Consider the following 18,194-nt stretch of genomic DNA (forward strand, 5'->3'; position numbering starts at 1 on the left):
GAGCTCATCTAAAGTGAGGACTATTTATACCTTATAAAGCATTTACAAAGCAGATTTAAAGGCTCATTTATCTTCCAAACAGAAAAGTTAAACACAACACAGAGGGATACTGTAACGGGCGAACAAGACGTGAGACATGCGGATCCATGTGCTAACTTTTATTTATAAACATAGTCAAGACACAGCCAAATAGATATGGCATGGGCAAGACACAAGAGAGATCCGGGCAAGCGTGGGTTGACGATCGGCGAACAATATCCAATAGGGCAAGGCAGAGAGATAATCCAGGTACACAAGCAATAATCCAAACGAGATGCAAACAGAGTCCAAACGGTAAGGCAAAGGGTGAATCCAGGAAACACGGGCAGATATCAAAACACTAGAAAAGGCAAGGCAAGGCTATAATCACTGAGAGGGCTCTGTAGAGTAGCTATTGCTAGGATATACGAGATCAATACTCGGCATCTAGCAAAAGGAAGTCCATGGTTTATAAAGCCTGAGTGATTAGTGTGAACAGTGAAGTAGTGAAGTGCAAGAGTCCATGCAGTGAGTGGGTGACCTCTGGTGGTGATTAACCAAAAATGCATGGACCAGATTCATGACAGATACAGAACACAAAGATTTTTTCACTATGAAAAAAATGAAAACTTTGCACTTGATAAAAAAAAAAAAAAGAAAACTAAACCTCTGCAATTTCATTGAAAAAAGTAAATAAATAAAAATTAAAGTGTACAGTTGTACAGTTTCATTTTTTGCATCTTGAAAAAATATTTCTGTTCTGTTTCCCTCTGTGTTGTGTTTGTTTATTTTTTCTGTTAGGAAGATGACTGAGCCTTTAAATCTCCTTTGTCATAGATACGCCTAATAAATAAAGAACAAGCCATTTATAGCTGTATTTCAAAACTGCTTACTAATGACTATTAATGTTGCCACAATGCTTTATAAAGGATGAACTAACTATTTACTAATGTTTACCTAATGATTCATAGCATGCAGTTATTATAAAGTGTTACCCTATAATGTATTATAATTGTTGTTATGATTATTCATGAGATTTTATAACACATTATAAGGTTTTTTATAATCCATTATACATTCACTATAATGCCTTAAGAATACCCTTATAATGTATTATAAATACGGGCTTCATAGAAAGTGTTACCGTATTTATTAGTGTTAGTTAATATTCAAAACTGAAACATTATTAAGATTTAAAGTTTTATCTGTTAACATTAGTTAATGCACTGTGAATTAACAAATATTTTGATTAACTAACATCAACAAACATTAATAAATTCTGTGAAAATATATTTTTCATTGGTAGTTCACGTTAGTTAATGCATTTACTAATGTTAAGAAATGAGACCTTATTATAAAGTGTTATCAAAATCTTTAATGATTTATAAGCATTTTTTAACGATTTATTTTTCCATGAACTAACATTAATAATTTTTACGAATACAAATAAATGAAGTTAAAATGTATTGTTCATCCTTAATGTTATTTGTGAATTAACCAATGTTAAAAAACTATATTATTTAACTGTTGTTAGTTAACATCAACAATAATGATATACCATTTATTAATGTTAATTAATATTAAGTCCAAAATGTATTGATACATTATTAAAATGTAAAGTTGTATCTTTTGAACATGACCATTTTTCTAACATTAAAAAGATTAATAAATGCTTAAAAAAAATTGTTCTTTGTTAGTTCATACTATCATGGAAGAATTAACATGCTGTAAAAATATATTTTTCATTGTTAGTTCACGTTAATTAATGCATTTTCTAATGTTAAGAAATGAGACCTTATTATAAAGTGTTATCAAAATCTTTAATGATTTATAAGCATTTTTTAAAGATTTAAAAAAACAGACACTCTCTCTCTTTCTCTCTCTCACCCACTGCCTCAATCCACACAGTCACTCACACAGTCACTCACACCCACCCCCACCCCTCACACAGAAACAGTGTAACAGCTCTCTGATAGTTTTTTAATTTTCTGCTCCGCATAGTGTATTGTAAATTCATGAAATTAATCACATATCCTCAGACGGTCTTGTTCTGAGTATGTAATTTTTTATGAAGTGTTTGGAAGCTGCTCTTAAAAGATAAAAAAAAAAAAATTGTCTTCTCTTTTTTACTGTAACTTTAATAAATTGCCATTAAAACACCGTTCAAGATATCCTAAATCCGTCTGCAATTTAGCATCTTCAGTATTTTGGCATTATGAGAAAAAATGTTTGGTGTGATTTCCGTGTTTCTGTTTGGAGGAGTATGAATTTGTTTACAGCCCGTTTAAAAAAAAAAACCCACATTAAAATAAATATAGCCGACTTCCTGTTGGTCGTAGCTAATGACTGTAAATTAGAAAGTTGTCCGGATTAATAAGAACAATTTATGTACCGAGTTTGGTGTCTGTAGCTATCATTATATATATATATAATCATTAATAATTATATACCATTTAATGTTGATCAATATTAATTCCAAAATGTGTTAATATATTATTAAATTTTAAAGTTTATCTTTTGAACATGACTATTTTTCTAACATTAAAAAGATTAATAAATGCTTTAAAAATATATATTTCTTTGTTAGTTCACGTTAATTAATGCATTTCCTAATGTTAAGAAATGAGACCTTATTATAAAGTGTTATCAAAATCTTTAATGATTTATAAGCATTTTTTTAAGATTTTAAAAAACAGACCCTCTCTCTCTTTCTCTCTCTCACCCAGCTCCTCAATCCACACAGTCACTCACACAGTCACTCACACCCACCCCCACCCCTCACTCAGATGCAGGCTGGCAGGGAGATCTCACTCAGAAGCATTTTAACAAGTCTCTGATAGTTTTTTAATTTTCTCCTCTGCATAGTGTATTGTAAATTCATGAAATTAATCACATATCCTCAGACTGTATTGTTCTGTGTATGTAATTTTTTATGAAGTGTTTGGAAGCTGCTCTTAAAAGATAAAAAAAAAAAAAAAAATTCTCTTTTTTACTGTAACTTTAATAAATTGCCATTAAAACACCGTTCAAGATATCCTAAATCCGTCCGCAATTTAGCATCTTCAGTATTTTGGCATCATGAGAAAAAATGTTTGGTGTGATTTCCGTGTTTCTGTTTGGAGGAGTATGAATTTGTTTACAGCCCGTTTTTAAAAAAAACCCACATTAAAATAAATATAGCCGACTTCCTGTTGGTCGTAGCTAATGACTGTAAATTAGAAAGTTGTCCGGATTAATAAGAACAATTTATGTACCGAGTTTGGTGTCTGTAGCTAAAACTAACCCCCCCATTTTTGACAAAAGGTGGCGCTATAGAGTGCCTCTTCCACGCCCGTTTATGAGCTTTTTCCAGTGTCTAACTATCATTAATACTCATATGTGTGTTGAGTTTCATGACATTCTAAACATGTTATCTGCCTCAAAATCACCAGAAACGAATTTTCAACTTTGACACGTTGCCATGGCAACATACTTTTAGATATCAATCTTCCCTCCACAGTTTTACATCGGCCGTGTTTTGACATTATTCTGGTGAAGTTTGAAGCAAATCGAGTAAAAATAAGATGCTGAATTCAAAGCATTTTGAAAACGACACACTTCCTGCAGCCAGTTGGTGGCGCTATAACTTTCAGTCATAATAGTCACATCTATCCGATCGGCATCATACAACGAACAAATCACTGAAGTTTGATCTACATCATACAATGTATGTGGACGTTATTAGGCATTTCCTGGGTCTCATTTTTCGCCATAACTTCATCGCCTCGCCACGGGCAAACCGTTCGACATATCAAAAATATCTTCGCAATTTAGCGTCCCCAATGTCTTGAGATCATGTTCACCGAGTTTGGTGGCAATCGTATGGAAATCCTCAGAGGAGTATATCAAATTCCAGAGCATGCGCTTTTTAAACAGCCCTGAATAGCCCACTTCCTGTTGGGCGGAGCCTAAGACATGCTGTGCGGAAGTTATTCGGCTCAATGAGTTCTATACGTGTACCGAGTTTCATATGAATACGTGCAAGTATGTGTGAGCTATACATCAAGTTTTCTGACAATTTTCCAGGGGGCGCCGTAGAGCCCCTGTGCCACGCCCGGGTCCCAGCCTCAGCGGCGTCCTAATGGCCGCAGGTTCCAATGTGCGTGCCGATTTTCGAGAGTTTTCGGGCACGTTAAGGCCCTCAAAAGTGCCCGGATGATTGAAATAAAAAAAAAAAAAAAAAAAAATAATAATAATCCTTAGAAGAACAATAGGGCCCTGCGCCTTACTGGCTTGGGCCCTAATGATTTGTGGTTCTGACCTGGACCATGGTTTTCTAATTGGAAACCTCTAAACAATGCACTGCAATTATTTGCACTATTTGCATCAATAATATATTATTGGATCAATATTTCCCTTATGGTGTTTCCATAATTATTATCCAATATCAGCCATTTCAGATAAATTTTAAAATCTGGTATGGTGATATGTTTGATATACAGTGGATCTGTAGTTCAGGAGTTAAATTAAATTAAGACAGCTTAATTCAGCTTCAGACATGTACTTTTAAAAATAATTTTCTAGTAACTCTGAAGATCTTGACCTGTTTGCTCAGGTATCTTTGATTAGGGTTGGAGCTAAACTCTGCAGGACAGCAGCCTTCGAGGGCCGGATTTGAGGAACCCAGTCATACACTGTATATGCCAATTTATATACCAAAAATCTGTCAGATATGCACAAGAACCAACAATGTGAGTGTGTGATGCACTGCACACTGCTACTGTCATTCCTCTGTGCCACTTCAAAAAGTATGTCTATATACCACTTCAGATGTGGCTTCTGTGACCTAATAAATCATGCTGCATGTCTTGTGATGTTTACTGTATTGTGAGGAATTTGATTTCATTTGATTTCTCAAACAGCAGCCATCTAGATTTTAAAAAGGGCGTCAAACTCAAAGAATTAGTGCAAATTCCCATAAGGCTCACCTACGGGCCCTTCCCTCTTCAAAAGGTGGAATAATGACCACTTTCACGGTGACCGAAGTCCGCAGAAGGTCGATCATCTGCTCGTGGGAGAGCGTCACTGCGGCAACTTTGCAGATTTCCACCAAACGACTACCCTGCCGAAGTCCCGCCTGCCAAGCGAAGCCGTATTCCTCCACTTCGGACACAGTTCCATCCAAACGCACATGGAAACCAAGCTGGCCTAAACCATTGCGTCGTAACGTCATATCAACCGTCTCACAACCTATAGTCAATGCCTGCAAAGAAAAAAAAATACAGACAGGAGTTTAGAGGCATATCCCCTAATGCAAACCAATTCACTGACTGTCCATGTATGTTGTATCAGTACCTTAAGTCTCTGCACCACCTCTCTGATATCTTGCGCACTGCCCTCTGGTACCCGAAAGGCAACATGGTCTCCTCTGCCATAGAAAATCTTCAGTGCAAGTCTCTCTGCCATCCAGCCAATCACATCAGCACAGAAACAGTTAAACACCACCGCCTTGGTGGAGCAGTCCGCCAGGACAATGTACTCGTTGGAGATGGCGAGTGCACAGGGAAGCTCGGCGCCTCCGTCACTAAAGTCCTGCGCAAGTACACGCCAAATCAGCGCCCCTAAGGCACCCATTTCCGCTCCTTCACGTGCCCGGATGCGTTCCTTGCGTTTGGAGGCCAGAGAGATGAGATTGTTCAACTTGCCAGCAGTGTCGAGTGGTGTAGTGGAAACGCAGTTCTCCGCCAGGTCCCGCAGGTATCCTTGGCGCGTGCGTGTTGCCATAGCATGGAACTTCTCTGATTTGTGTGCAGCGTTCTCTGCATTGATGATCTTGGCCAGCAGGAAAGCACGGAAGGCAGCTGGGTCCCGGAACATCAGGCCATTTGAAGGTAGCGGTGGACCAAACGGAGGGACGTCCTTCATCCTGGTCACTGCCACACTACAGGAAAAAAAGAGTTTATTACTTATTTCCACCAATCCCAGCAGGTATTTCACTCACTGAACTACACATATCTCAGTAATCGGATACAGGCATACATGCAATACTGTTCTTAGCAAGGGTTGCTATGGAAACAAGGCCAACCTGTAGCAGGTATTGTCAGAGCAAGGGTTGTGCACACGGACAATGACGAACACGTGCTGGAAGTGAGAGCGAATATTCTGTGGAGTGAACGGTTGGGCTCCCGGCTCCTGGAATATAATCGTGACTATATCATTTCCTATGTGCCTCTTCCTCAGGAGCTGTGAGAAAAATTAAAGAGAGAATAAGTCAGAAGTTCAAAGCAATAAAAACTCAACTAGATTTTTACTTTAAAAAAATGCTGCCACAGTGTTGTAGTTGTTTGCCGGGATGTTGTCTGAGGTTATGTGGTTACTAGGTGGATTCTTATCTCAGACTGGCCACATTCAGTGACTGTCTGATGCATGCTGCATATAAAACTGGAAAGTACTATCTTGATCTGACAAGCTCTACTCTGATTGGCTGACTGTATGCTGGTAGTGAGGACGCTGAGTTTTTCTTAATCTGTACATCTGGAAACAAAATCATGTTTACAAGGTTCCGGGCTGATAGAGTGAGTATTATGGATGAAAACATACTCACAGGATTTGCCATAGTTCACTGTAAAAAATTTAATTTTTTTAAAGTTATATTTATGAGCTTTTTATGCCTTTATTATGAGAGGACAGTGGAGAGATGGCAGGAACGTATTGGGTGGAGAGAGGGGAGCGGGATCGGCAAAGGACCTCAAGGCAAGAAAAGTAATTACTTTTATGGTGGTTGTCAGTACATTATAAAGGTACAAAATAGGACTATGCTATATATTATCATTATATCAGTTAATGAAATATACAGTTTGTTTACTATATATTTGAGTTAACCAGATAAATCTTAAAAGGCTACCAGAATATTTTTTACTTTAAAGTTCTGGCAACCCCAGCTGTCTTTTTTTACAGCTTAGCATCACTTTTGAAAGAGACATAAGACTTATGTGATGCACTCTGTAGTGAGATAAGAATAGGTGGTCACTTACTAGCTCAAGGCAAAAGAGGCCCTTAGGTCTTTATGATATTGTGGTTCCTAGTTATGGCTCATGTCTGTCCTTCAGTCTAAGTCCTATGTTACTGTTTAATACACACAATGTACCAAAAAAAACAATTGAAAGCAAGACTACAAGAGGAAAAGAACAGGAGAGAGAGAGAGAGTGTGAGTGAGTGAGTGAGTAAGAGAGAGAGAGAGAAAGAGAGAGCAAGAGAGAGAAAGGATAGAGTGTTCTGTTGAAGGACACAAGGAAAGAAGGGAACTGGGAGAAATATCTTCAGAGATGCACAATGATTTCTGTGGTGAGAGACACAGAGGTGTGAAAAAGCCTGTTAACAGCACTGCAGCTCCAATCTGTGAGACAGCCACTAAAACACATGCAATAAAATGGACTAATGTTTTAAAAAGATCAAGTTGTACTAAAATTACATTTCCTGAAAAAAATACCAGTGCGTGCAAGATAGCAAAGGTAGAGTATTTAGGTTTTAGGTAATCTTTTTTGGCTTCTCTAAATGAAATGATGCATCTGAGCCACTTTGCAATTGTCATGGCAATCATATTCAACAAATTTGCTCTTTAAGAGTAGAATTTTAAGGCATCACTTCCAATGCAAAGGAGTTTCCAAATGGTAGCCAGCATAATTATTCTGCATTCTAAGATATCTAATTTTGACCAAATTCATGGCAGCACAGAAAACTCGAAGAAAACATATATCCAAGATGGCAGAGAAAGCAACAAAAATGTTGATTACGAATATACTAATTCATTCCATACCTAAAACTGTATATCAACATATCAGAAATAGAGTTACCCATTTTTTTTTGCTTGTATTTTTATTTTTATGCTTATTATGACATCATGCCAGGCCCAGAAATGTCCTGCTTTGTGCCTGATAGGTTGACTGTTAGCTTAGCAACATGCCAATGACTTTTCTGGAACTCTGTTAGAACCATTTGAGTGAGTCCTGCACATGCTTTATTTGAGGAGTTTTATTACACTACTGTTTCAGTATGTTTTTTCTTTAAATAAATTAATACTTTTATTCTGCATGCTTAAATTAAAATCTCCGAAAGTGACAGTAAAGAGATATATAATGTTAAAAAGTTCTCTCATTTATAAAAAAAAAAAAGCTGCTGTTTTGATCTTTCACATAGCCTCACAGTATTTCACAGAAAATAATTATTTTAAATTATAATAATATTTCACATTTTTACTGCTTATTATGATCAAATAAATGCAGTCTTGGTGACCATGAGAGACTTCTTTCAAACATTTGAATAGTAGTGCATATTTCAAATCAGTCATTCAATCATAATAGGAATTCTTCTTAAATGTTAAAATGTAAAGTTTAAAATGAATCAATTACAGCTGAAATTAAAGCTTAAACGGACAAAACATTTAGTTGAATTAACTCCAGAAGTTTAATAACTAAGGCTTAGTAGTTTAGTTCAAACCCTAACCAAAATGTTTGACGAATATCAACACAGTGGTGCTTGGCGTGCAATGCAAAAAGACATCTGAAATCATTCAGGAGTGCCATTCTCTGCTCTTATGTATGGAGTTTATTTGTCCATTCCAATCTGTGATCAGGGCAACATGTTCTGCGAGTTACATGGACTCATTTGAACTCTAGGAAATCTACTAAGAGAGTCGACAGCAGAGATGCTGAGAACCGATGTTTAAAACTGCAGTTAATCTACATTTAAATATAGACCGTGAAATTAGGAGCATCTCTGTCTCTATGTGAAAGACTGGCCTCCAATCTGAGTCAGAGCAATAAAGGCTGCCCACCCGTTCGCAACAGAGTGAGGGCATTAGTTATATAAGCTATCTTACATTTCAACAACACACAAAGGAAAAACCATGGAAACACTAGTCTTTCTTGAATGCTGACATGGTCCTCCCTTCTGAGTTCTGAGGGGAGACACTCCTGTACCCTGAAATTATTCTACAGCCAGACATCCCTTTCTACCTCACCGTAATAACTACAACACACTGTTGTGAGTGGCTTTAATAAGAGAGAGAATTATCTGACAGATAAACACTGCCCTCTGCAGCTCATCTGAGAGCGAGCAGATCAGATGAATTTGAAGTTGAATTTCTGCATAACCAAATGGTGCTGCAAAAATAATCATTTTGAAATATTCTATTAGATTATACAAATAATATATGTTATATATATTATTTTCTCGCTTTGCAGAAGTAGTTTTCTTTGCTGCTGAAATAACCATATCAGCACAGGTAGCAAAAATAAAGCAAAATAATATTACTTTAAAAACGTAAAAATGAAAAATATCCTAACATGATTCATCCCAATCCCCACTGAACATACAGTGCAAATATCAACCGATACATAATTATAGTAATAATAATATTAATTCATTTTATTTGTAATGTGCCTTTCTTATATTCAAAGTACTACAAAACTGTACAAAAACAACTAAGTAAAATAATACATAATACCTGATACATAAATAACATTAGCAACAATGATTAACAATTAAACATTTACTTAAAAGACATGTTTTTATCTAAAAATTAGACAAAAAAGTCTTTCCCTACATTATTTCCCACTTAACACTTTATCTCACTCAGATGTATGTCACTATGCAAGTTAAATGTGCAGATGGCAATTCAGGTTGTCTTCAAGTGTGTTTTCAATGAATGTTTTCATTGCAAAGCCGTTGACGCATACACATGAAACTTCCTGAGGGCAGAAGATGCCACATTACTGGATCACAATCAACAGTATGGAAATCACAAGAAAACCACACCCTGCTCTGATTCATACGCCAGTGCATATAAAACCAGCGGGAGAACTTGACAATAACAAAGCGAAAAAGAAATTCCTCCATAACCACATGTAACAAAAAATACAGACACTGAAAGTGGACGTCCAGAAACTGTGGCCACTTGTGCTGCTGCGTGAAAAAGAGCTGCTGAATTTCCACTGGATTTACTGCTGCCACTCTATAAACTTTACTACCATTCAAGATGTTTCTTTGCAAACTGGGTCTGCCACATGCAGTACCCACCACAAACACACTGCTGAATATGAGCAAAGAAAATGAATAGCATGTGAACAATGTGCAAGACATTCTGGGTGTCTGTCAGGATAAGTTGGGTCATGTCAGTTCTATACAGGCTCTTGGATGTACTGATGTGCATGTGTGTCTTACCTGTTGAGGATTGTTGGGCATGTATGGAAGCATGGTGGACACGTGAAACATGATCTCATAGTCCTGATAGGTTGTATACAGGGAGTGTGTTCCAGTTGAGTCCGCTGTTAAACATACACATGCATATTAATGATTATAAAGACAATGTACAGTGACAATGTCAATATACCACACTGAAAATATGGTATAAAAATTATAATTTAACCCCCAAATTAAAATTAATGTGTGTGTGTGTGTGTGTGTATATACACATCATCATCTAAAATCAGGATGGAGAACATGAACATCAGGTTTTACTCAAAAGTTCATACAGCTCAAGTGCCGCTGTCATTGGAGCAAAAGGGGACAAACCATACCAAATTATGAAAAATATGTAACATTATGTAAAAACAATAGAAACCTATGGAATGTCCCCATTTAGATAGCCAAGTAAGCGTATGTGTCCGTGTGTGTGTGATATGAGCATTCAAAATGTTGTTAAACAAAATAGTGTGCAGTGTGTAATTTCTGTGCTACCAAATGGAATTAGTCTGTTTGTTTGAGCCATCCTGAGCAAGATTTTGTATTTCACTGTGAATTTGTGGAGCTACCCAGTGTGACGCCTCAATTATAAACCAAGAGACCATCAAAATGTATTTACACACTTCGCTTTTGATGGTCGCGGTGGGTTAGGACAAGAACTCTGATTAACATGGAAGAGATGCGATTTATCGCTTGACACTTTATCGTGCTGTGCCTTTTTAGGACATGTGTAAGAGACACAGAAAGCCTTGCTCACTTTTGGTGTCTAGCTGGGCAGCATATTTATTGAAACCCCTCAGACACACAGTTTCTCCCAGCAGCTCCAGGAAGGCGGTGAAGGCTGGCGTAGCCTCTTCATTGTTGTACATCTCCTCCTCCGTGCTCTGTCCCGCTCGACACAGCAGGATGCCCACTTTGTGTTTCTGACTAAGCTGTAAAGACACACAGAGTGACAAAGTCACACATACAAATATGAGGAACACTGCCATTTTTAATTTATGGGGAATTATTAAAGATGAAAACTTGACTTTCATCACTCAGGAAGTAGTGTGTCATCATTTACTCACCCCCTGCTCGTCCAGTTTAAGAAGCTGCTCTGTGACCTTTGGCGTGCTGAGAGCCAATCGCAGACAGGACACGCTGAGTTCTGGCAGCACATACTCCAGAACCTCTTTTAAAGGCAAACCACGAACCGTTCCGTGCTTTGCTGTGGACAGAATCGTGTCCTCCAGAATCGCTCCTCGTAACGTGACCAGCTGCAGCAGCCACAGGAAACCATGTGGGGAGACACACACACATCAAATACCATCATATGACTGGCCAAATATCCTCTGAGAGCATGTGACAGAGCATGAGAATGATTATGAATAGCTGAAAAATTATGTCCAGAAGTGCCCACTGTGTGGCATCCTTTCCCCACTGCTTCCTGATTTATCGCCTTGCAGCACAACCTCACACACACAGACACACACACACACACACACACACACACACACACACACACACGCTGATGCTAAAGCCATTCGCTACTGTAAAATTAGTGCAAACAGCTGGAAACACTGGAATACTTAAAAAAAACAAAAAAAAAAACATTGTTTTAGAGGCTTGTGTTTCTGGTTTCTTGTGCCATTTGTCATACATCTGAAGACATCATATGACTGGTCACATGGACAGCCACCCATTCAATCATTTAGCTCCAACCTCTGACCAAAATAACACTGTCGAACCATGTTCATTTCGAAATGAGTTATGATCACATCTATAGTGAGAATAACGACTGTGTGAATGTGAATGAACTGAGACGCTGCATTGTTCAAAGCGGGTGAGTTTGATGTGTCCAGGCAGCCATGTAATCTGACTAAACCCAGCAGAGCAGCAGTCATACCAGTACAGCTCAGCACTTTTCAAACACACCATTATTAAGCAAAAATGACTGCATGGTCTTTATAGCAATGTCTTGCACGCAAGGCACAAAACATGCTCAGAATTTATTTTCAACTACAGCGTAACTACAGCGTAACATACAGGAGATTTGATGGGACAGATCCGTAAACATGACCTGAACTAGCATCGTTCTCCTATATGCTAATAAAAATGGCATAGATGTAAAAAAGAAGGCCAAAGTTCTCAAAATGATTTTATACATTTTTACGATGTAGAAATAAGCTTAAGCTTTTGTGTTTTTAAAGCAACAAATCAAGTAAAAATTGTCTCAGGATCTCTACATTGATCCCTACTATGCCTATAAATAAAAGCATTGGCCCTACAGGCCAACTGAGGGTTCCACCAAAAAGCACAAAACCTCTCTCAAGCCACATTGTTAACCCTACCAGAAACAGTTTTGTCAGATTGAATCAGATCGCAGGCAGTACCGACAACAAAATGATTCAGTTTCATGCTCCAAAAGATGGATTAAAGTGGCCAAAGAAGCCCACGGACAACTATGCATTTTTGTCATGGGAGCTGATTCAGGTTTAATTCATTAAATTTAATTTACAAATATCTGTAGCTATGTTTTTATCATCCTGTTTTAATGCTAATTTTGAAGCATCGCATCAGAAACGAGTAATGGTAATGGCAAATTTCAGGGGGAAAAAAATACACTTCGCAACACTCTTGTGCAGAAAAGGGTTAATGCGAATAATGGGAGATGGATACGCATTTGCCGAATAAATTCTTCAAAGCACACCAAAAATCATGTGACTTTGTGCATTAGGACAGCATAACCTGACTACCAGTGGACCGATCTTGTTGAACAGCATCTGAAATGTTATGGTCATTCTTAAAATTAAAGTATTTCTGTATTATTGCCTCTCAGAACTGTTACATGACTGCATTCCTGAACAGCAGGCATCCACGAAAGCAATGGCTACATGGTTTCATCTGCTTGCTTGGGCACACAAGTCATTTAAATGATTATATTCAGTGGCTTCTCCCACTTTTATTAGTGATATTTAGTGCCAGTTTATCAGGAAGTGACGATTTTGTTCTCTTTGACTCATCGGATGAAAACAAATTTTATACGACATTCTAATTTTGCGCACAAGTTAAATTCACAACTTTAGATGGAAACCCGGCTTGTGTCATACACACCTCATTGGTGCGAAAGATGATGCGGTACTGGTACTGGTCCTTTAAATCTTTGGTATCATCCAGTTTCTCTCTTCGAATGCTCAGAGCCACAGGCCCCAGCTTCTCATCGGTACCAAAGTAGTTCCAGTGCTCTGTGGGGGGAGAGAAAGAGCGATGGATGAATGAAAGCAGAAAGAGGATATGAAAAAAGACAGATTAATACCATTAATACAGAAAATGAGAATATAGAAGAGAAGAAAATAATTAATGAGGTGAAGACAATGGATAGGAGAAAAGTGGAAGTCGATATGAAGGATGAGAGATGGAGGGAAGGACACAGGGGACAAAGGAGGGATTTGTACGAAAACTCTACAAATCTAGGTCACGGTGGCTACAGAACTTCCTGTAGGAGCATTCAAATCGAATAGAAAACCATTGAAAAAGCCACTGATACAATACTGGGCATGCTTTTGAGGATAAAGGAAGTTATTATTAGCCTGTGTTTCCTACAGCTTTATGCAGTGGAGGATATAGACCTAAAAAATTAGAATTTACTAATTTAAGTTTCAATAACCTTTTGGTTTGGAATTTTATCATTGCTTTCCAAAGATAAACATAACACAAGTAGCAATTCTCAGTTCATTTCACATAGTACATGTGGTGTGCGCGTGAAAGAGTAATCAGTGACTCACTGAGAAAGTGCTTTAAGTCCATGAATCAGATGACTCTTGTGGTCATTTTGGTCTGATTTGAATACCGTTTCAAAAAGGGCCACAAGAATCATGCAATTCATCCATGAAACGGACTGCATGTTGTACTGTTTGTTTATTTTTTTTTTGCTATATTTGACTATATGATTTACTGCTTCTGATTAAAGCAGGGTTCAAAAATACCACATAGGAAGAGGCATGTGAATGTGATATCTTTGAATTTTCCAGTCTTAATTTTTTGTTGGCATTTGGACTGTTTCCTTAATCTGTCATCAGCACAGGATATGAGTTTGGTTGTTTTGTAAGGATACTGAAAGCTAAGGAAACTTGAGTTGAGAGAATTAAGTCTCAGGAGCATGCAGATATGGGCTTTTTAATAACGCAGCAAAGATTTTGATACTACGCAGAGTGTTGCCCTTCCTGACCGAGAAATGCCAAGTCAGTACCGCTATACGGCTGGCACTCCATCACAACATCCACGCACACTGCTTCAGTGACTCACTGACTAAAACAGAAGTATTTCAAATAAGGTGCCGCTATACTGGAAAATGAAGTAAACGGATAGAAGTAATTGAGAAGTAGTTGGCACCAATAAGAAAAATACCTTGGTGGATTGGAATCCTTACTCATTAAGTTAAACTTTTAACACTTAAATGAGAAAAACAGACCACAATGAAAAGCATAGCTTAAAGGTGAAAAGTGTAATTTAAAAAAAATTTAAATACTTTCTCCTTTCCTAGCTTACAAGCAAGGGAGTTGCAAGTAAGCCAATCAGAGGTTGATTCTCCCAACAGGTATAAAGACTGTGGCCCTATCAAAATATCCCAATTATCCAAGTATCTCAACCAGCCTAAATGGAGCAACATAAGCTATTAAAGAAATGAAAAAAAAAAAGGAAAAATTATTTTTGTGTCTGCTTTTAACGCTACTTGTGGTGCAAAAATGACACACTTAATCTTCAAGAACTTTTACATGGGACATTTTTAATTGCACCCATATCCCCATATTAAGCTGTAGTTAAGTTAAGTTTTAAGTTATTAACTTGTAAGTTAAGTTCTAAATAAATAAACCAGTATGCATGCCCTTTCTGGTCACCGAAAATCTGGATGACAGAGATTACTTCTGGAACGGTAACCTTTATCTCACTAACTCTACTTAATAAACACAGACAACTAATTAGAGCATTCAGATAACCCACGTCTGCAATGATTTATCTAATGTGGCTAAGAAGTGACAAACATGGTATTTTTAGACATTGTGGTTTTTTTTTTATATAACATTGGCATTTTAGAAAGCAAGACCTTTAGCGAGATTAACATTTGGGAGGCAGATGTGTGGCAGGGGTGCAGCTTCAGCTCCAGTTTGTGCTTCTATTGGCGAATAGCGAGAAGCATTGATAATTGTGGCATGCTTTGATAATCTCTTCCAAAGGAAGAACTGAAGGTAGAACTTGGGTTTACAGTTTACAATTAATTTATTAAATGTGTAAATCTCAAAGACCTGTCCTGTAATGACACTAAATAAAGGGAAACCAATTAATACAAGAGTATATATGAGGTAAATGACATAAGACAGATTGAATATGATCCTGTAAACACACTGGGTTTCAAATGCAATCCAATTATGATTTTCTGATGCATTGTATATTCTGATATAAGTAGTCGACTCTGCCCAAAACGAACTACTGACAAATAGGCAACAGTCTCATGATCTAGCTCTTTATCTACATACAAATCATAAATGTCCTACCTTTCCCATAAAAGTGCTCATGGTAGTATCTGGCACCCAGGTCAACATGCTCGATGCAGTGTTGTTGCAGTCTCTCTAACCTGGTGGCTTGAACCTCAGGCGGCACCTCCAGTTTGGACACACTGGCATTACTGCAGCGTGGACGAAGCCAGGCCTCCACGATGCCAGCCTCTCCCCGCTCCGCCCATGAGCTCAGGAAGCTGACATTCCGTTCCCTGTAGCTTCCGGTCTCGTTGATGAAGTGTGGGCAGCTCAGCAACAGCTGGTGCTGGGAGTTGGCATTAACGCTAGCTGAACCACCCTGCTCTGAATGTTCCAGTGCTGGGGTTGACCCGTCCAATAAGTCCCTGACACTGAGGTCATCAGTGCTGGAGAAGCTGGGCTCCACTCCCCCCAGAGCAATAGCTCTGGAAACTTCCAAAGAAACAGAAGCCGAAGAAGCAGCTGAAGCTCCTGTGGCTGTGTTTCGCCGCTGGGCGGCGTAGCTGCGACGAGCTGCCGCCTCGTGCAAATCAAACAGAACGCTCTGAGCGTCAAAGTGGGCAAAACTCTGCACACATACCCAGGGTTTGGAAGACAATGTCTCGGGGGGTCGTATGTCATCCGAGTCACTTCGTGGAGTCTCTGTTTCTCCCCGGCTGGAGCTGCGGAGTTTGCGGAATAAGGAGGAGGTACCAAGAGATGACTCTGTGCCACCACTCTTTTTGCGTACACGATTCTCCGGGCGGTCATCGGGTCGTGGAGTCGACAAGAAGGTGTGTGAAGTGGGTCCCTCTAAAGAAGCACCAAGCAGCTCTCCAAGTTTGGCAGGGGCTGTGCTACGCTGGTCTGGTCGCTCCTGCTGAAACTGGTTGAGCATGTCAAAGAAGCTTTGCTCAGACACTGCCTGAACATTGATGGAAGAGGTACTGCCATATTCCCGAAACAAATGGCCTTCGACCTCTGTTTCATCTTGTTCACTCAATGTTATCTCGCTGTTGGAGCGCTGTCGGAGTGGAGCGAATCCAGACGTCCGAAACCTTGGTGGTGTGCAAGGAGCCCTCGTTAGACCTGATTCAAGGAAGTCACCGTCTCTGGTACCTCGCTGTGGTAACCTGGTCTCACTTCCACGTGTAAGCCCATCCTCGCTGTTGAGGTCATCCGGATGACTGCCCTGGCCATTCTCAAGCAGCGATTCTCGTGAAAGTGCCCTGCGAGGAGGCCACTCAGCAATCCGAGCTCGAACCCCCATTTTGGGCACAGAGACACGGGACGGGGCTTGATCGCCCACGGAAGAGTGGCCATTATGAAGGGGTAGACGGAGGTGGGGTGGAGGAAGAGGTTGAGAGAGAGGGGTGGCACACACCCCTGTGTCTCTGTACATGTTCATGGAGCCCGCTGTAGTCTCAGGGCCAAAAAAGAGGGCAGGGGTCGTAGGGGAGAGAGCATCCTGGATCGAGACTGCTGGTGTTCAGTGAGAAGGAGGAGAGATGGACAAGCTCCACACTGCTGTTGCTTCCTCCTCCCACACTCATTTCTTTGGTAGGAAAGGACTCACCTTTCCTAATCCTACTGGACCAATCTGGAAGCTCAAAGGCCACTTAAATCACAGACCTGCAAAAAGGCAAAAAACAAAGAGACATTTGATATCATACATTTCATCCAGTTACTTATACACAACAGTTGAAAAACATTCAATTGTGCTTTTTGGTTTGGGATCTTTTTGCTTTTCTACCACTTACTGTAAGCACTCTAGAGCCCCTACTTCCCGTAAACCTTCTTCCCTAATATTGTGATGTTATTTTGCACAAGGGATGAGCAGTTTTGAGAGCAAAATGCAGAGAAAAGCTGACTGAAACTAAAATGAGAAAAGAGGAGTAGGATGAAAAAGAGAGACAAGAAAAAACAGGCTGGTAGGAGAGAGAGGAAGTGAGGTGAGAGGATTTCAGATGTGGATTTCTCACACTCTTTTGAGGCTAATCTCTATTCCTCTTCCTGGCAGATACTCTGTATTAAAGCCACAAATATCACTTTGCTAAGCACCACAAACTCATCTCTCCTCTCATATCCATCTTTCAGTGTCTATACTCTTGGTATATAATGATGCACTGTGTAAATAAATAGCATTTATCAAAACATCTAAGCAAACAACTATAGCATCTAGTTGTACACGCTAACCTAGCAGTTGGCGCTTCAATATTGTTGTGTAATCTTGATTTTGGATGTAAAGGAGCAAACCCGAAATCTGAAAATGTGAAAGAGCAGATGTAGGTGTTTACTAGCAAAGGAAGTATTACGCCACCTGACAAGAGCGATGCTTATACCACGACTACTACTGTATGAAAACACACCTTGCTTCTCCAACAGATGCAGACAGTTTTAGCAGCCATGAAAACCATGGCATGTATGACAGATGGAGTTGTTGTGTCAGCAAGGTAAAGCATC

General features: G+C 39.0%; 1 protein-coding gene across 1 annotated transcript in view; it reads right to left on the reverse strand.

Moving 5' to 3' along the window:
- The window catches only part of LOC306888156 (signal-induced proliferation-associated 1-like protein 3), a 39,653-nt gene extending 22,389 nt beyond the window's left edge, over positions 1–17,264 (reverse strand). The window contains exons 1-8 of the mRNA XM_079446317.1: positions 15,771–17,264; positions 13,333–13,463; positions 11,307–11,495; positions 10,997–11,171; positions 10,219–10,322; positions 6,083–6,240; positions 5,353–5,938; positions 4,986–5,260 (exon numbers count right to left, since the gene is read on the reverse strand). Coding sequence (XP_079302443.1) covers positions 4,986–5,260; positions 5,353–5,938; positions 6,083–6,240; positions 10,219–10,322; positions 10,997–11,171; positions 11,307–11,495; positions 13,333–13,463; positions 15,771–17,139 — 2,987 coding nt within the window. The 5' untranslated portion in view covers positions 17,140–17,264. The remainder of the gene's footprint in view (positions 1–4,985; positions 5,261–5,352; positions 5,939–6,082; positions 6,241–10,218; positions 10,323–10,996; positions 11,172–11,306; positions 11,496–13,332; positions 13,464–15,770) is intronic.
- Positions 17,265–18,194: the final 930 nt, after the last annotated feature.

The sequence above is a fragment of the Barbus barbus genome, assembly GCF_936440315.1.
Source record: "Barbus barbus genome assembly, chromosome: 22".
In the NCBI taxonomy this organism is placed as follows: Eukaryota; Metazoa; Chordata; class Actinopteri; order Cypriniformes; family Cyprinidae; genus Barbus; species Barbus barbus.